At 39.0% G+C, this 20,738-nt stretch overlaps 2 protein-coding genes across 10 annotated transcripts in view; one reads left to right on the top strand and one right to left on the bottom strand.

Moving 5' to 3' along the window:
* Positions 1-6,957, top strand: part of LOC122869949 (CD276 antigen-like) — a 61,474-nt gene extending 54,517 nt beyond the window's left edge. For 7 of the 9 annotated variants that reach the window (XM_044183426.1, XM_044183472.1, XM_044183448.1 and 4 more), the window contains 3 exons: positions 3,301-3,576; positions 4,613-4,723; positions 4,919-6,957. In XM_044183426.1, the coding sequence (XP_044039361.1) occupies positions 3,301-3,576; positions 4,613-4,723; positions 4,919-4,947 (416 nt within the window). In that variant the 3' untranslated portion in view covers positions 4,948-6,957. Of the gene's footprint in view, positions 1-3,300; positions 3,577-3,736; positions 4,724-4,918 lie in introns of those variants that run through there. The other 2 variants (XM_044183399.1, XM_044183408.1) reach the window with 2 other exon arrangements.
* Positions 6,958-8,120: 1,163 nt separating this feature from the next.
* Positions 8,121-19,836, bottom strand: psmf1 (proteasome inhibitor subunit 1). The gene is made up of 7 exons (XM_044184284.1): positions 19,601-19,836; positions 18,560-18,712; positions 17,649-17,731; positions 15,851-16,045; positions 11,763-11,819; positions 10,918-11,079; positions 8,121-8,993 (listed from the first exon to the last, which is right to left on the bottom strand). Exons 1-7 carry the CDS (start codon positions 19,727-19,729, stop codon positions 8,942-8,944), a joined length of 831 nt encoding a protein of 276 aa, XP_044040219.1. The 5' UTR covers positions 19,730-19,836; the 3' UTR covers positions 8,121-8,941.
* Positions 19,837-20,738: the final 902 nt, after the last annotated feature.

Here is a 20,738-nt window from a genome sequence, read left to right on the forward strand (position 1 = left end):
TTATTAGGTCTGTAGGTGTGTGATTAACGTTTACACTGTACTTCTATATGAGGATGTACATGACTGTGATGCTCTGCCTCTGAAACACACTGTATTGTATATTTCACAGATAGAGAAGCATTTAACACAAAACATCACAATATTGCATTGTTTCTAATGTTTTATTAATTTTATTTTTTTATTTACATTTTAATTTTTGTAATTTCAGGAAAAAGTTCTGGCGATACTTTTTAGTAGCTCAGAGCTCAGTACAGTGATACACATTTCATTTCATAATCAACTGTGACACACAAAGTGTGTTTCATACACTCAATCATTTAAATCATTCTTTAAATAATATATAACCTAATCAAAGAAACCGAGTTACACTAATTTACCTCCATACCTAAAATAAACAGCAGAAACAATATTAACATAACTGGCAGCTCAACCCAACAAACTCCAAAAGATAACACCATCGGCAGGCAGATTGGACTTCTTACAAATGACAGAATGAACAATATCGCAGCAACATCGCCATCTCGGCTCTTTATTATTATTATTTTTATTATTATTATTATTATTGTTGTTGTATTGTATTATTATTAAAATAACTGGCTGTCACCAGTGGAGTGTACTATGAAGCGAGATTAGCAGCTACGTTGAGCCTTAAGCCGGAGTCTTCAGTGTCACGAAGGTGGCTCTCTTTAACCTGCTAGATCACCATGGTAACTGATGCTGAAAACACGGCCTGCTCCGGAGGAGGTTTGTTCAGAGTTTCGGCTTAAATCGGCTCTAAAAAAGAAAGTGTCAATAAAGTTTTATTCAGTGTTGCCCATTAATTCATCATTTACCAGACTTGCATTTGCTTAATGGATGATGAAGTGGTGGACTCTGACTGTGTGTTAGGCCGTAGCCTACTTTACATTTTAAATATATTTGTTCAGCTGTAATCTGACAAAACTCAGGGGCCAGCAGCTGGAGGGTTAAGAAATATCTCGATCAAAGACCGACACATGATTGTAATAATAATAATTGTATTTCAGCTACTTTAACAGAAGCAGTAACTTTATACAAAGTCACTGAAATGCTGTTAAAACACGTTCAGACTAAACGCAGCGTATTTACAAAACTCACTTTCTAACTACATCCTGCGGCTGCAGCACGATCCTGCTCACTCAGAAGTATTAACGTATAATCTCCAATATTACAGGAATTATGCTCCATCAGTGCGACCAATCACATCCTGACTGATAGATAATTATTCATTGATCCTACGTGTCTAAAGCTTCATACCGATCTTCACCTTTAAACTGAGATGACACATTATGTGCAGTAACGAGCAGGCTAGGTTCACAGTCAGTTACCATGGCAACTGATCCAGAGTTTTAGTTACCATGGTAACTGATCCAGAGTTTCAGTTACCATGGCAACTGATCCAGAGTTTAAGTGACCTCTCTTTCTGGATCTGAAAACCCAGAGTTTCCCTCAGTTTTCACTAAAGCTGCTTTCTGGAATAAACCCAGAAGAAGCCAGTTTCCTGCAGGTGTTTTCAGCAGTGGTGGAAGAAGTTCTCAGATCTTTCACTCAAGTAAAAGCAGCACAGTGTAAAAACACTTCTTCCTCTTTTGTTAGCTAAAAGGAAGAACTGTATAGGGCTATAATATTCACAAATGTATGTGGAGAGATCTGAAACTGTGATGTGTGTATACACATCAGGATTTTAATCTTCACAGCGCTGGGCAGTAGTCAGTGGTGGAAGAAGCACTCAGATTCTGTATTTCAGTAAAAGCAGCAAAACCACAACGTCAAAATACTGTTACAAGTCAAAGTCCTGCATTCAGAAGTCCACTTGAGTAAAAGTACATCAAGATATACTTTTTACTTTTGCTACTTTAAGTATTATGTTCATTATATGTTTTGTATCTAAGATTAAACTATCTGTCTGATTTTATTTAGTGAAGTAAAAAGTACAATATTTCCCTCTGAAATGTAGTAAAGTAGAAGTACCTTAAACATTTTACTTAAGCACAGTATTTGAGTAATTGTACCCCCGTCTGTCTATGTCATGGTTTTGTGTTTGGTTATTTCCTGTTTTATTTTGAAATATTCTCCATCCCTCATGTAGTTTTGCTTCCTGTCTTTGATTGCTGTGACTGTTTTCACCTGTCTCGTTGTCTCCCCTACCTGAGTGTGTTCAGTCTGCGTCTTCCTCTGTTCTGCGTCAGGTCGCTGTTGTACGTGTGTTAAGCTTCCCGACCTCAGTGCTCTGTTTCTGGTGTACCTTCGTTGATGGACTTGTGGTTTTTGTCGGCTCCCTGTTGGACTCGTCTGCCTGTTTTTGACTGCTTACCTGGTTGTGACCACTGCCTGCCTGTTACCTGAGTGATCCTTGTTGTTTTCATTGAAGCTGTTGAACTGAACCTGCTCTGCCTGCTGTCTGCGTTTGGGTCCTCTCCCTGTTTCCCGGCTTGACGCTTAAACGTGACAGTTTGTCTATAAATGTGTTTGTTAATCTGAGTGTCAGTCAGTGTCTCAGACCTGAATCTGAGATCTGAGCAGCACGACAACGAAATTTCTCACTGATACAGTTTATGAAAGAGTTTTGTTTGCTTTTAAAACATGTTTCATATTTCAGTTTTTATATTTTAGTGCAACACAAAATATTGTATGAATCTCAGGAAATAGTTTGGATACAACTCATGTTTTACGCAACAGTTCACCTCTTGTCTCATTTGGAGCTGATTTGGTTCATGTAAAATAATTAGTGATGGATAAATTCAAATTGTAAAACATGAACAAACTTGTAGTTTTAAAGAGAAAATAAATGATAATACTCCTTCCTTTTTGACAAAATATAAAACACTGCAGTGAAATCTTTCATCAGCTGCTGCTACAGAAGAAATAAGAATAAGTTTTCCTTCCTGGCAGCATGAGACTGTTGATCAAATACACTCAGTGGCCACTTTATTAGGTACACCTGTACAGTCTACTGTCATTCACTACAACAGCTCTGCTATAAATTCTACTTTCTTACAGAGTTTATAATATAATGTTTATTACTGAGCTCACAGGTAAAGGTGGTGTGCTGGACTACATTATACTGAGAGGTGTTTCTAATTTTCTGTCCTCTTATTTACAAACATGAGGGGGGCAGAATATTAGAAACACCTGAATATAATGCAGTCCACAACACCACCACTATGACCTCAGTGCTAAAACATAATTTAATTAACACCCAAAACATCCCAATGTTACATTTGTAAAGCTGGAATTCTCTTACGTTAACCTGTAAATTTATTGTTTCTATAATGTTCACAGGTGCAGCTGCAAAGCTGTCCATTGAGATATTTGAAACAAAGGTCGGGATGATGCTGCAGTGTAAGGTTCAAGGAGCTTCTCCACAGCCAAAGCTACAGTGGCAGGACAGTGCTGGAAACAACCTTTCTGCTGAAGAACCACAGGTCTCAGAAAGAGGAAGTCGCTACAACATCATCCTCCAAACTACTGTGACCAAGACCGACCGCTATCGCTGTGTAGCCACACAGGAGGACATCAACCATCAGATTTATACTGAGACCTACGTGTTTATCAGTGGTGAGATTCTTCCAAGTGGTGGTTTAACATTTAAATAACTGTAATTGTTTGTGTTACTAGTTTTTAAACATGTCTAAATGTGTTCTGACTGAACACAAAGGAAATTGGGATGAAGTCACATTAAACTGAGACTCTGAGACTCCACTTCCTGAATCTACAGAGAGAGGAGGAAGAATGAGAGGGTCTGGAGGGAAACAACAGAAAGAGCTGGAGTTTGGAGTAAATTCTGAGATCAGTCACACAAACACACACAGGTCCCAATTTATATTTTATAATTAATCACATGTTTTGTAACTGGTAACTATATCTGTCTGATAAATGTAGTGCAGTGAAAAGTTCAATATTTCCCTCTGAAATGTAGTGAAGTAGAAGTATAAAGTAACAGAACATGGAAATACTCAGTAAAGTACCTCAGTTGTACTTTCACTGCTCAGTGAAACATAAACCTAGCTGAGCTGCACGTTTAGCTGGACGGGTAATATTTTCTTTTAACAAAGCTCATCAATACTCGCTGTAACAGCAGCTGTGATAAAATACAGACGTGCCGACGAGTCGTAATCCAGAGTCCATCGTGGCCTCGGCTCCGGGTGCAGAGACCCTCGGCTGTAGACAGATCGCCTCACACGTTGGCAGATCTCAGGCACAGCAGGAGTTTAGCAGCAGTCACATGTAAACAGCCTGAAGTAGAGGTGGCAGGACAGGGATTCAAACCTTCTTCCTACTGATGAGCAGCACGTCTCAGAAAGAGGACGACGCTACAACATCCCCCTCCTCACTACTGAGACCAGAACCAGAACCGGCCTCTTAGCTGTGTAGCCGAGCAGGAGGCGACTGGCCATAAGATCGATGCTAACGTCACTGTTCCTGCTGAGGTTCATCCCAGTGGTGTCTGAATCTGCTAATAGTTTTAGATTTTAGATTTCAGGAGCATGCACACCTTTAGTTGTTCTTCGTGTCGGCTGTGATGTCCAATCTGCTGTTTATGATATGCAGCTACATTCTGAGTGTTACGTTAACGCTTTGTGATCTGTTTCAGGGTCCTCCACTGGATGGATTGCTTTTGGAGTTCTTTTAGTTGTTGGTGTTGTTGGTGTTCTTCTATATGTGCTTTACAAAAAGGGTTACTTCAAACTCAATTCTCAGAAAGGTAAGTTTAAATAAAGTATTATATCAACATATTCATGATGAGCAGACAACACAACAAATTCTTTACGTGTGTCTCATGTTTAGAGTCTCGACAGTAGTTTTATCTTCTCAGGCATTAAGCATTCTGTTGGTATTTACACCCAGGGTAGGATCAAGGCAGGTTTTCTTTAATGTAACTTTGTTTTCCTTCCTGCAGGTTCACCACAGGAGACAAGCTTCCCCTAAACGGAGGTTCACAGACTTCAAGACCCCAGCCATCAGAGTAGCCACCTGATCCAGAAACTGAACCAGCTTTACATGTGCTGTGAAGTTGGCTGCTGAAGTATGTGTGTGTTGTATTTCTGATTTGTGAGAGCCAGTCTGAGGTTTGGACCAGACTGTATGATAGTGAGGACATTTTGGCTGGTCCTCACTTATTTCAGGCAGTTTGAGAGTTAAACCTGGTTTTAAGGTTAGTTATCTTTCCCTGACCTTAACCAAGTGTTTTATATACTGTCCTTAATGAGTCTTCCTTATCAAGATCATGGACAGTAAGATAACAGCAAGCCAATATACTGTATGTAGTCTTTACCTCACAGCACTCAATATTTGGTTGAAGGCAGAATAAGTAGGATTTGTTGCTTTTTGTAAACACGTGATTCTAAGTTGGCCCCTTGGCGTCAGCTAGAACAAATCAGTGAATCAGAGAAATAAAATGTTGTGTTCTTTACGAACACAGCAAACTAATAAGAAACTAAGAAAATACCGACAGAGGGCAGCGTCTCTGCAGATAGACACTGCCACACACTTCTCGTGGGCCATAAGTGATGACTGAGAGGGATTATTTTTTATTATTATCTTACAAATAGTGCCCAAGGCAAGTGTTGGACACAAAATTCTGTTGAAGAGGCATCAGTACACCGACATGCTTGTTGGACGGTTGTGTCCAACTCCTAATCACAGTTGCCAAGTTTTTATTTGGGCTTGTTTTTCTGTAAAGTTCCTTACAAATATTGGTGGTTGTAGTTTTTGGGGCTTGTGTAGTTGCTTATTTAGCCTTGCTCCCTATGAGGAGATTGGATTTACTGCCTCAAAGTAAAACAAGACAAGACATACGTTAGCTGAAGGTAGCATGTCACACATCCTCATTCATTTATTCATTATCTCTGCCAGACGTAAGCAGAATTCGCCATTTTACAATAAACTAGGCTTAAAACAAAGCTTACCTAGTCTTTTGCAGGCCACTTTTTGGCTTGTGTCGTGGCTTAAAAACTGACATCCATAGAAAAGTTTGGTCTCATCTTGAACCGGAGCATCTGCAGATTAATTCCACACCCGATATGTTATGATCCACTAAAGTTAGACACGATACGAGATCAATAAATCCACGTTTTTTTTGTTTGCTTTGCTAGATATAATCACACTTAATAATTTTTTTTTTAGTCAGCTAGGCAGGGGATGCAACTGAACTTAAGCCTGCTGCAAATATTTTATCACCTGTGCGAATGCTTTTTTAACATAAAATGTATGTAAAATGAAATGTTTGTGTATGTGCTCATGTCATCATGTCTGCAGTAAATTAATCATTAATTTAAATCATCTGGGCACCCTGGTGGCCTTGGGCTTAAAGGTATGCTGGTGTTTTTTCTTGTAAACAAACAAGTTATATTTATATTCAGTGTTTCTCACCAAAACACTGTGTATTCTTGATGTCAAACAAACGTGTTGAATTCATTTCTTTTCTCATAGCAAAGCCAATCTGCACGTGTCTAATATGCTTTTTCCACAAAAAAGTTTAAATGCCTGGTTAAAAATGTACTCCTCCCTCATTGTAAAACCCAGAATCTATGAATATGCAAATATTTTTCATTTCAGTATTTAATTATTTTCTTAAGGCTGTGTTATTGTGTATGATTTGTCCCGTTAGTTATAAAGGCTGGTGCTTTTATTTTGAAGGAATCATGCCAGTAGGAGGAAAAACCCGGAAGTGGAATAGCAGGAGTGTCAGCACAGTAAAGGTGTGCCTTATTAGAGATTGTTACTAAGTTAAGAGTTCAAAAGTGGTATTTCACGATTGTGTATAAATAACATTAATTCAGTTTGAATTTGAGGTTTATAATACAAGATCTTAGAGTTGTGGTTGAATATTATTGGAAGGTTTTATTGATGTATTTCATCAGGATGTTAAAGGCTGCTTGACATTTGTTTAATGACTCTCCCTCATTGATCTTAAAATAAAATAAATCTTAAAATTGATCATAGAAAATACCTGAAAACCTTCATTCTTAAATAATCCTCCAATCACCTGATTCAAAAGATGACCACAAAAGCAAAAATAATTATTTCTTTGAACTGTGTATCACACTGAACATGAAGCCTGTGTCCTGAGTGCCTTAATTTAATAGACTGAATGAGCACAGAAAGTAGGATTTTTGTCTGGACTGTAGGTGACATCACTTCCTGCTCTCGTAGCGTTAACATGTGCATGAGACAGCAGCAGGATTAAGTAGTTATTTTGCAGGGAATGCTTTGGAAAAATACCTAAATAAGTAGTAGTACTCGGATCTTTTTAAGTACAAGTACCAACACAACAGTGTAGATATACTCTATTACAATTAAAAGTCCCACTTTAGCAAAAGTACAGACGTATTATCAAATCAAGTATCAAAGTAAAAGTACTCATTCTGTAGAAAAATGTCCCATGTGACTGTTATATTATTATAAATTACATTCTTAAATTAATATAAATAAACTTTTGTTACTATTAAATTGTAAGTATCATTTTACTGTTGTAGCTGCTTGAGGTGGAGCTAGCTTCAACTACTTTATATACAGTTAGCTAGTTTAGTCCAGTGGTTCCCAACCCGGGGGTCGGGCCCCTCCAAAGGGTCACCAGATAAATCTGAGGGGTCGTGAGATGATTAATGGGAGCGGAAAGAAGAAAAAACTAAGTTCTGACACACATCTGTTTTTATTTTTTGAACTTTTCTCTAATCTTTGATTTTTTTGTGAAATATTTTGTATTAATTGTTTTTTTTGTTTTTTTTTACTTTTTCTCCAATAACATACATCTGAAACATGACAAATAGACACTGCATTTTGTAAGGGGTCACAAACCAAAATGTTTGGCAAACAGGTTTATTCTTTAACAATGTGATGTATTTTAAAAGTTTATCATATGTTTTAAAAATCTTAATCTGAAGACTAACTAGTAGCTACAGCTGTCACATAGTACAAAGTACAATATTTCCCTGTGAAATGTAGTGGAGTAGAAGTGTAAAGTAGCGTGAAATGGAAATACTCAAGTACTGTGTGACGCAGTGTTGCTTCACTGAATTAAAACATTGTTGAAATCATTTCAGCCTCCGACTGAGTTTAAACATCACAACAGGTTTCCAGAAAAAACACAGACCAGAATGTAAAGTCTGAGATTGTTATTTATTTATTTTTCATCAACAAAGTTGTTTAGTCAACAGTCCAAACAAAAACAACTGTAAATAACCATATTTCAAGCTTGTATCCACAACAGGAATACAAGAAATTTAAGGACTTATCCGTTTTTATGAATAAATTAGAACTATAAGAGGCAGAATCTAATATGACAAATGCAGACATCAGCTGCTGTATTGATGGACGCCGTGACCTTTCCGTTACATTACAACCTCCCGACCTGCGAATGCTCCCTGCAGGCGGTTCAAATGTTTACTCACTGCTTCAGAATATGTCTGTTTCAAAATAATAATAAAGCTTACAAATGTCCCGATTTTTAGATGAGTTTATGATGAATAAGTACATCAGTCAGTATATTCCAGTGTGCGAGTGTCTCCATCTGTTTGTTTTTTTAACTTGTAGTCCAAAATAGCGCATCTTGTCATAATGTCTGTTTGACATTAAAACCATCTTTTACGTCAATCTGAATGACCGAACTCAGCGTGGCTTCCATTAATTTGCTGATGTATATTTAACACCAAGTTTACATCAAGAGTAGGGCACTTCTACGTAAGTTATATATATGTACGAGTTATACGTTAGTTATATGAAATGAACAATTAGAAAACAAACCCTCTTTCTCAAAAACAGGAGAAAATAAAAAGGCAAAACATTTTATTTTTGGGCCACTAAACCAGATCAAACCAAACCCTCGAGGAGGTGAAGATGAGAACTTTCCCCCTGGCTCCTATTGGCTAGAGGACAAGATGTAGCAAACAGGAAGTAGAAAACCAGGAAACACTGCTGGGTACTACATGAACATGTCATCATAGCCAGGCGGGGGCATGTGGTCTGGGTCCGGCCTAAAAAACACAGACAAATGGCACTGTCAGCATATTTTCTTCTCTCGCTGTTTTCAATGGAAAGGAAGCACCAGTACGTGTCCATAAAGAAGCCAAAAACACCAGTACAGAACTGGGACAGCTATCCCATTAGACACTTCCTCCAGCTATCCAAATACACAAAGAAGATCCATTCAGTCTCTTTTTAATAGCACAAGCCATGGACAGTCTGCTGTAAAGAGCTGTTCCCACATGGACACTGATGCACAATTTAACTTGGGCTGCAACTGATGATTCCTTTTCATTAAATCTTATGTTTTGATAAAGTAAAACAGACAAACTTAAAGGAGAGCAGAGATGTCCCGAGTCGATCTGGGCATATTTTAAACGAGAGGTATCAGATACAAATCGAATAAAAACCTGATCCTTTCTTTACTGAACTGAAGAAGCTTGTGAAAAATAAGGTGGCTGCACGTAATCTCAATGTGTCAGATACACATTTAATCAATCGGATCGGTCTCTGAGATACTCAATATTAAAGGATCGGGGCCAAAAAGAACTTGATTGCTACATTAAGAGTACCTAATACTAATAACTGTCGTTTTTAATTTATCTGTTCTTCACTTTTCATGCTTAATAAATTTCTGGTTTAGTGTAGAAAAGTGTAAAAACAAAACAACACTATAATATATAAAACAGAGAAGTGCATTAAATTGTCACATTTACGGAGTCTGAACCAGCAAGTGATAAAGAGTAAAACAAAATAATTGACTGATTAATAAATAAATTGTGTAAAATCATCACTCCTGTTCATACTGGCTGTGAAGGGGTCTATCGCTAATGTGACTCCGATGTAAGTGATGCGGGGCAAAATCCACTCAAATTTAGATGAGTCTTCAGCAGTCTGCGTTAGTCAAATCAAGTGCGTATCTTCCAGAGTCGCCACGCCTGCAAACTTAAAAAGTGCTTGTTGTCTCTGCTGTGCCTCTTTCTTGACGCCTTCTCTCCGTCTAATTGGAAGATGGCTGGTAGTGAAACTCCACTGACCGCATAGCGCAGCGTTGTGTCATTTAAAAACAAACCATAACATCTCAGCACTTCACCCCCCTCCCCTCTGGACGCAGGTATAGACTACCACTGTGCAGAAAGGCTCGTTTTGGCAAGAGCTTTGTTCCTGCAGCTATACAAGATTTAATTAATAGGAATCCAGTCTGAGGTGTGTAGAGTGTCTATCCATGTGCGTTGTGTGACCCCCTGTAATTAAGTGTCCTTGTAATCAAGTATTGTGTAAAGTTTGTATGCACAGTAGAAAAGAATTTCCTCCTTGAGGACAAATAAACTATCTATCTTTACCGATGCATGTAGCACACATCAAACGCACCATACAGACAAAACAAGTCATGGTTATGTGATAAAATTTGTGCTTTTCAGGAGAGTTAACGTGTGTCAGGACGCCACAGGTGTGTGGGGTATTTACATAGAAAACAACAGGCGCTGTGATGTGCATCACAGGCGGTGGACTGCAATGCCTTGAGAAGCAAATCACTCCCGTCCCATAAAAAATGAGCCGAGGTTAGCTTTGTTTGCTGAACCAAACGGAGCGAAGGTTAGCTCACTTAGGACGTTAATGTATCTCAGTTATACAGAACAAAATTCAACTAACAGCAACTGTAAACAGGTTGCATCAAAAACATGTGGTCAAGCAGGATACTGCATCAAGTGCAGGTGTGTCTGTGATTTGCCCAGGTAGAGGCATGGAAACACATTTCGCACTAAAATGATCATAACTTTGAAAAGAAACCCACTTAATTTGTCTAAAACACAAGAATACATTTTTATACAGAAAGAGGACTGTGGATTTTGTCCTCTGTCACTTACACTGGAGTCACTCTGCTGCCAAGTGTGTGTGTGTGTGTGTGTGTGTGTGTGTGTGTGTGTGTCTCACCCTGGTCTGCGTCGTCCGACTGGTCCAAACGGGTCGAAGCGAGCCCCCGGGGGAACAGCTCCGGGAGGCAGAATGTCTGGTATGCCGCCAGATGGGTCAAAACCAGAGCGAGGATACCCCGACCTCAACGGGTCGACAATCATCCCGCCCCCACCGCGAGACCTGGCGGGGGGGGGCAGAGAAGGGTGAAGGAGAGGGAGGATACATGAGGAGGAAATGTGTTTTTTTATCTTTCAAAAGTTTAATGGGTGTTTTATTTACGACACTGATATTCGTCAGACGTTCAAACCAGTAAAAAGGATGTTCCATGACTATAATGGATGACGCGGGGGCTAAAAACCACCTGATGCCATATGTGATCAAATTAAAAACATAATTTGTTCATTTACTTGTATAAGAAAACTAAGGTGTTGTTCTATTTAAATGTACTTATTGTGATAAGCTGAATAAATAGCAGTCTTTGTGACCTTGACCGTCTTGATTTAAAAAGTAACCTAGTGCAGGACACTTCAATAGGGAGGGGTAATAAAAAAAGCTCAAGCTGATGTAAAATCAATGTTAAGACTAAACACAGACTCGGGCTGTGCTACTCCGTTGCTTTGGTTTGGTATTTTCTCTACAGTGTGCATCCTGAAGTTCAGATTTTTGTGGCCAGAGCTTCGCATTCAGCTGGCAGAGGGCGTCTGGACGAGCGGCAGTAATCCTCTGCTGTCTGTCTGTTACTGCGTTCACTGACTGTTCATCCCCAAAATCCCAGATTAGAACAAAACCACACACTGACGCTTAAATACGAATGTCTGAAAATCATTTGTAGGGTTTATTATGAGGGAGAGAGACCGACTCACCCAAAGGGATCCAGATCTGCTCCTCCAGCTGCAAACGGAGGAAGCATGGGACCGGGCCTGAAACACACACACACACACACACACATCTGTAAACTTTAAAATGAAGTAACAACACACATTAACCCTCTCTAAAGTACACAAACCCACTTCCGTCTATAGATCTGATAACATCAAAAGCAGTGGATACATGCTGAAAAAAAACGTGTTATTTAATCGATTACTTGATGAACAGAAAATTAATAAACTCATTTAAGTTATTTATAAAGCAAAATCGTTACTGCTATTACTATTTTAAGTTTCTCAAATGTGAATATTTGCTGTTTTTCTCTATTTCTTATCATTGCAAACTGAATATCTTTGGGTTTGTATTGTCGATCGGACAAAACAAGCAATTTAAAGACTCTGAAGACGCTCTGGGAAGATTTGATGAGCATTTTTCGCTGTTTTATGACATTTTCTAGCCCAACAATAAGTAATATGGGAACTAGGGCTGCACGATATGGTAATCATATTGCGATTATTTTGACAGATATTATGATTGCGATATGATTCACGATTAGTGGGAATGATCATTAAAATCATGATGATGTGACATTTGTTGGGGTCTGTACCAAACAAACATGTTTTCTTACATCTGGAGAACAAGATTTGTAGGCCGAGGCATCTCTGCAGCACTACAGTACTTCATTATAATGATGTTTGTCTCACATTTTACCTTTTATCAAAAAATTGCAGCTTCTGCGATTTGGATATGGCACTTGGCCATGTTGCGATTTCGATAATATTTCGATTAATTGTGCAGCCCTAATGGGAATGCTGTGGAGTCATGGCAGATTTTTAAACAAATTAAAATTCGACAAGAATCCAGATTTTATTTGCAATAGTCAAGTCGAGAAGACACAAAAAAAATGTATTTGTTGTAGCTGTTGGAAAAGATAAGAAAATGTAGTTTGTTGATGTTTCTTAATTGAAAATTGGAATTGGAATTAAAAATTATAGAAGCAGGAAGCTCTAATTTTTTCAAGACTAAGGTTAGGACCTGCAGGACTTAATGCAACACTTTATGAACAAGAAAGAAACTGTGAGGTTTGTAACTGCACAGAAAATGCAGAGCATGTAGTGTTAGGGTGTTAAAAGCATAATGTTGAAAGCGAAAGATTTAAGGCTAGGGTAAGAGGAAGTGGAAGGGTTGGTATTTGTTATCAAAGGGGAGATAGAGAGGGCTTTATTTCAGTATCTTGAGGAAACAGGTCTAATATCCACATTATAAACTCTTCATGAAGTCGTGATGTCACACACTTCAGTACAGTAGGTGGCGACATGCGCCTTTCATGCAGGTTTGCGGCCCGCCATTAAACGAAGGAGAATCCAAAAACATCAATTTAATTCTTTGTAGAGCTGAAACGATTAGTTAATAAATCGAATACTTTGGCAACTATTTTGATAATTGATTAAGTCAAAAATGCTGAACGTCCTCTGGTTCCAGCTTCTCAAATGTGAGGATTTGCTGTTTTTCTTTGTTTTATGTGATAATAAACCGAATATCTTCGGACTGTTGGTCTGACATTTTATTGACCGCACGATTCAAATCGAGGAAAAGATGAATCATTAATGAAGATACAATCGTTACCGGCAGCCCCTCCTGTCGTCCGTCTTACACTCTTTGCTGATGTAGTGACCCAAAATCCCCACACAGATCACTGAAGTTTAATTTATTATAAACCTAATCCTAAAGCTCAACATTGTACATTACTTAATCCCAGTTATCCCATTAGTAATAATAATTATTCAAAGTGAATCACACAGACAGGCTTGAGTCTGCTTTCTGGTGGACACAAAGATCTTTTGTGTGTTTTTGAATTATCCATTCAGCCTTCAGGTGTTCTTCTTCATCGCCTCTGTCTCTCCATCTTTTCTAAGCTTTCCAATTCTCCCTCCACTCTCATCTTTCCGACCTCCTCCTCCTCCTCCTCCTCCTCCTCCTCCTCCCGGCCTCTCTTGCCTGTTTCCAACACTTTCTGCAGCTCTGACTCAGTTTTTGCTTTCTCATTCATCATTCCTCGTCTCTGCAACTCTTTCCCTCTTTCTGTCTCTTATCTGTTTTTCTAATTTTCTCTCCCCTTACGTCTTTTTCTTCTCTCTCTCTCAGATTTTGGTTTACTTCATTTCATCCTTACCTCCTCCCCCTCTCTCCCTCCCTCTCCCTCCCTCCCCCTCCCTCTCTGTCTCTCTGGGGACACGGAGGCGACAGCAGCGAGGTCGATAGAGTGCTGACATCGCCTCGCATCTCATCTGATCGGGTCACAGCTAAGGGGGGGGGACTGAAAGGACTGAAAGGACTGAAAGGACGAGGACTGAAAAGCAGAGTGATTGAATCTCTCTCTCTCTCTCTCTCACACACACACAAACACACACACACACACACAAGCTCTGCCCTCATTCACTCTGCTGTTGTAGTCGACCAACAGCTTCTCTGTCTAGACTTTCTACACCGCACAAACTCAGCACACCCAGGGGTGTGTGTGTGTGTGTGTGTGTGTGTGTGTGTGTGTGTGGTTACACACAGGAGCCTATTTTAAAGTCAAATCCTTCATGTGTTTGTTGTGTCCTTGTCTGTCACAGAGGTCGTCACACTTAATCACATGATATTTTAAAGCAACAATTCACCCAAAAACATAATTTCAGTCTTATCCAAACAATCCTTATTTGTTTAATTAGGAGTCGGGCTGCAACTAATGATTGATTAATCTACCGATTGTTTCCTTGATTAATCTTTGAAACAGTTACTATAAAGTGTCAGAAAACTGCCCATCACAATTTCTTTCTTCACATAGTTTGTTTTGTGAGCGACAGTCCAAAACCCAAAGATATTCAGTGTAGATCTGAGACGATTGGTCAATTATTTGATTAGCCAGCTGGAAACCTTTGTTGCATGTAATACCCCTCCCCTCCCCTTGTTTCCTGTCCATCAACTGTCCAAAAAAGGTGAAAATACAAAAAAAAACCCAAATGTGAAAATGATGTCAAAACTACGGACCATATATTTTTCTCATGCATCCTGGTACATATATTTTCTCTTCATTCTAGAACATTTATCTCAACAATTTAATAATCGATTAATTGTTTTTAAGAAAACATGCAGACAATCAGGACTAAGAGTCTACAGCCATGCTAGCGGCTCAGTGTTCTGTATCCAAAGTATTTGATTATGAAAATAGTTGCAGATTAATGTCGATTGGTTTATCGACCTCTTCAGGATGCAAACAAACTCTCTCTAAGTCACTCGGTCAGACAATCAAGTCTACACTTTTCAGAAGGTTGAACTAACTTATTAGATTTAATGACAGTTTTAGCACAATAATGCACGCAGAAAATGGAAACCAGTAGATCAATGTCACATAAGTCTGCATAAACGAGGGGATTTTATCCTGGAAAAGCACAACACTATTTTTGATACTGTAATTAAAACGAAAAAATGAAAAAGAGACTGTTTCTGAACATAATGAAGACTATTTGAGGCCTTGGGTTTATGCCAGTAGATTTAAGAGCTTCCACAAAAAAAAAGAACAACCCTACCATTAAGGCTCTATATGACCTCGCCTCGTGCTGTTGTCTGCTTCTTTCTATTAATGTGAAACACAAACATGACCTGGTTCCCACAAATATTCTACACTGTAGTTTCCTCAAAGACGATGGAGTGAACAGGCAAACCAGTTAGGACAGTATGGCGTTTAAGTGCTGCTTGGTGGATTGTACGCATGGAATATTTCGGTGTAAGTGAGTCTGAAAATGCCTAAATCCAGACATGCTTTAGTTCCCTATTTTAAAATTTTTAACAGTCTTTTATTTGTACCTCTGATTAAAATGCACATGAGAAAACAGCAAATTTACTGCTCTAAAATTGGACAATACCGACCAAATTAAACATCAGTCCAATTGGGACGAAATACGTCCATATAAATAACTTGTTGCTTTTAGAAGATATTTACACATAAAAATACTTTCTGCGTAAAGTTAATTTGGAATGTAATATTTTTGGCATGAAGACAGAGACAGAGAGAGGCAGACAGCTTCCTGTCATAACCAACCAGTGTGGCTGCGTTCCCTGGCGAGGATGTCTGTCGGGGATGCGGAGGGGGTCGCTGTCCTCTCCTCTTCGTCTCTGCTCCTCCTCCTCCTCCCTCCGAGTCTTCTTCTCTGCCCTCTGTCCTATCGGTATGTCCTGGGAGGGCAGCAGCTGAGTCTTCACCTTCTCTGACAAACTGTCTGTATCCTTGAACACACTGCAAAAAAAAAAAAAGAAGCTTGCTTTTAACTTAATTCATCAAAATAAAGTTGACTACGCTTCTTTTTACGCTGTGTTGTTTTGTACAGTTGGATCTTTGGTACAAGTGTCCTGTACTTTCTGATAGTTGGTGATGGAGCATCCTGTTATGGAAAATATTTAACTACAAGCACTCCATCAAGAAAAACCAACAGGCATCAACTCAACCATCAACCATATTGGCTGTTCATAGAATAACAATAATAATTAATTACATAATAATAATAATAGCAAGCATCCTAATCAAAATGCCAAAAAACAAACTTGATCAGAACGTACATGGGTCAGAAAGACAAAAGCATATTTTCTGATGTTGTTACCTGATAACTACATCTTGTCTTTTTTTAGGGGGACGGAAATCCAAAAGTAGGTGAACATCACTGGATGTTGCGTAGTGTCTAATTCTAGCACAACTCTTTATAATCAGTTTTTAAATTGGCACCACCAAAAGTATAAAGTCATGAGAGTGAGAGCAGGTGGTGATAATCCTCCCTTTACACTGTAGCTTTTTCCTCCTGTTCGATTGTATTTTTTGTACCCTGTGAAGTGTGCGGTGCAGGAAAGAACAAGTGGGTCGTCACTCTTTAAAGCCAGCATGAGTAGAATTTGAATATTTTTTACTTTGGCACCCCCCAGTGGTGGTATACACAAGACTAAGAGTCTACAGCCATGCTAGCAGCTCTGTGAGGCTGTACTTGGTCACAGCGGTGCTTGCTTTGAGCTAAATGCTAACGTCATCATGCTATCATGCTCGCAATGACAATGCTAACATGCTGATTTTTTTGCTTGTATAAAATTTACCATGGTCACCTTAGTTTAGCCTGTCAGCATGCTAACATTTGGGAATTAGCACAAAACACAGCTGTGTACAGCTGAGGCGGATGGGAATGTCATTAGTTTTGCAGTTATTTGGTCATAAACCAAAGTATTGGACACATTAAGGTTTTGACCTGATGATGGCGCTGGATGAAAAGTCAGAGGGTCACCAAAGTTATTACAGTTCATCCTGAGGGGAACCAAATTTCATGTGAATCCATCCAACAAAATACCACAAGTGTGAACCTCATGGTGGCGCTAGAGGAGAAGCCAGGCGAGCACTAAAGTCATTAGGATTCCTCAATAGCTGTTCCAAATTTAATGCCAATCCATCCAATAGTTGTTTGGACATTTACCTAAAAAAAAAATAAAAATGTCAACCTCAGAGGAAAAGTCAGAGGATCACCAAAGTCAGCAGGATTCATCCTCCAGAGAACTATTAATGTCTGTACAAAACTTCATGGCAATAGTTACTGAGATATTTCAATATGGACCGACTGAACGACCGACATTGCCATCCATAGCGGCATGGAGCCATCAGAATAAAACATAAAAATGTAACATATGGTGACTAAAATAACAATAATTTTGCTCTTCAAAACATTCAGTTTGATGCAGCCTACCCTGTCTTTGGCAACGTTTCTTAACAGAGCACAGGCCACTTCTTACTAAGCTGATCCCTGTAGATGGTGATCATAAATGAGTCCCAAAACCATTATGAAAAAAACAAATAATCACACACCGACCTGTCAAATGTGCACAGCTGGTCAGCATCCACGTGGTCGCTGATGTTCACCGTCAAGTCTGACACCTGCTGTGTGCTGGAGTTCTTCACACACAAACACACACAGAGTATATGCATTAACAAGACAGAAACACACAAGCAAAAGATCAACACATGTTATACATTTGTTTATCAACAGACTTAAAACTTTCAACCAAAAAAGGTCAAACATACAGGTAATACGGGTTTACACGGGTATTTACAATGTACAACACCTACAAGTAGAGAACCATTTCCAGGTAAGCATTAGCGTATACTAACATCTCAAATCAGGCAATGCAGAACTCCCAACAAAGAAAGCTCCACAAGTCAAGAATAATGTTGAACCGCAAGAAAACCAGTAAACAGCTTTGTGGTCATATCACATTTCAACAAATGTAGATCTGACGGCAGGGGATGTGCACTAAATCCTCCAGCGTTCAGCTAATTGAGATGTGGATGTTTTACTTACTATAGACAGTTTGTAACACAGGGGAGAAAAAAAGCACCCTGGTCCTAGGTCAATGCTTTGAAGAGTCCCAATTCTTCTTTTCCACAATGTTTTAACCACAAATGGTCTTCCTCCCTAGGTTTATGTAGTTTTGTGCAGATAATTGTTACCCAGCACCTGCATGTGCCTCCTGATAACTGACTTTTTGGTGAACCCTACAGGAATAATGTACATTATGAGGAAGCATTTGCTGCTGTGTGCATTTTCTTTCCGATTTGTCTCATCATTCAATAGTTTAAGCTGGTTGTCTGTGCCGGGTGCATAGTCTCCTCCAACATTAAGCAAACCAAGAACATCAACCTACTTGGCCTTCACAACACATCTATAAGTCGGTGGAGCTCACATTGGGCACATTTCCCTATACGTCTGTCAGCTGTGCCTACCATCAGATTGAAGATCAAGGTGGAGTCGACAGCGATGGCTTTGAGCAGCAACTGGGTTTCGCTGTCGATGGCTTTATATCTTAGACTGTACAATTCCTTGTTGTTGCTCCAGTCAGCAGGCAGCAGCTCTGACTTCTTATCACTGCTGCGGGGCTGGAGGTGGCAGAGAGACAGAAAAGCAGCCAAAGAAACAGGGATAAAGAGAGGGGAAATGGCTGGGGTTAGAGGACAGTGAGAGTGCCTAATAACAATGTCAGGACAAACTCATCAGAATTTGCCCATAACAAAACCAATGTGGTGTTTTAGTATGGCTGGCCCCAAGTAGCACAACACCAGGTTAGCTAGCTACAGATGACATGACAGTTTTTAGAGCTCGTCATAATATCTCTATTATAAAACAACTGCTGGTTGTTTCTGCATCAAACACGACGGCTCGTTAAAACAAAGCTAAAAAATGTTTGCCAAACTATTACAGTTCGCTATAACGTCAGTTACATACAGCAGGTAATCCTCATTTAGGAAGCTAACGCTAATGTAAACTGAGCAGACGGCAAATTAGCGAGGACAGAATTCCATTGAAAAACTGACAGTTTAGTTTCTGCCTAAAAAACACAGGTCATTAACATCGGTAAAAACAGAACCACAATCTTAACCTGAACATGTAAGAGCCATTCTTCAATTCGGTGTATAACGAATTCACAAATCAGCAGGTATTTGGCTGAAAATCTAGTTCAGCTTCTGTTAATCCTATGACCCTTTTCATATGAATTACATCATAAATTACACACTGCGAGCGGTGGAAACGGTTGTCAAAGTTATTAGAATTTATTCATAAATCGTCAATACACAAATTTCCCCCAAATAAATAGGTTTTGCGATGATGGCTAACGATCAAGGTTGCGTTAAACGGCTGAGTTTTGAACGGAGTTTGGTATAGCTAACGTTGTTCCTACAAGACATCACATCAGATGTTGTTGTTGAGGCTGTTAGCGTTAACATAACGTTAGATTGTTTTAGCTGATGTTAGCTCATTTAACTTACCTCATCTCCAGATCCGATACACCTGTATCCACTCTTTATCATTTCCCAGTGAACGAAACACACAACGGCGTCCTGAGGACAGCTAATACTGCCACTGACGCAGGCATATAACACCTCTAAGCCTGCCATGTTACTTTGATCTAATCACTATAACAACATCAGTTCAGTTTCACGTGAAGAAATGAAAACAAAAGTCTTGACGGCAGCGTAACTGCGTCACGTTCCCAGCAACAACAGCCACTTCCTGTGCGCTTTTCAATGTAAAAGCCACCGGTGAAACGTTTTGATGACAAACTGCGCAGACTACCAACAACTAACAACTTTCATGCAAATAATAATAAAGCTAAAAAAAACACTGACTTTTAAAATATGAAATACGAACAACATGAACCAATACATGTAAAACAACAACTACACTAATTTGGCTCGATTTTTATTTTTGATTAATAGAAGATCAGTTTTTAAAATGCCTTTCAGGTTCCTTTGGTACAGATATTAATTAAACTCAAAGGTCATATAAGAATAATAATGAGATCCCACAGAAACAGCAGCAGCAACAATAATAACAATATTGAGCATGAAAGTTTTTATTGACCTTAGAAAAAGTTGTTTGACAGATAAATCTTAAGGAAACTTCTTTCAGGAGCTTTCGACCACATTTCACAGAAGATGAGGAAGACCACGGGATGCTGCAGAAAAAGCCTATGCTGAGATATTATTTTTTGTCAAACAATAATAATGTTAGCCAATATTATCAGTAGATGTAGTAAAGATAGTGGCAGTAGCACCAATGGTGTTGAATTATACTTCTTATGCAAGTCCAGCTAGGTTTCATGATGACAGTAATAACTGAAAACATCATTGTTGATTATTGTGGTTATTCATTTTTGGAAACCTTTATTTAAACAGTACGCTGTATGCTAAACATCTCTAAGCTTCATAATGTATTTACATTACATTGACCTGAATGTGTCAATTGCTCAAAACAGATTTTTAATCTGAGTGAATTTTATTTCAATAAAATGAAAATATCCTTACCGGAAAAACCAATGGCGTGCAGCGTCTAACTTTAAAGCGTTGTCAATTGTGTTTTGATCCAACACATAAAGAGTCCCGGGGTGAAAACATGCTCAGGATT

This window comes from Siniperca chuatsi, linkage group LG2 (assembly GCF_020085105.1).
Source record: "Siniperca chuatsi isolate FFG_IHB_CAS linkage group LG2, ASM2008510v1, whole genome shotgun sequence".
NCBI lineage: Eukaryota > Metazoa > Chordata > Actinopteri > Centrarchiformes > Sinipercidae > Siniperca > Siniperca chuatsi.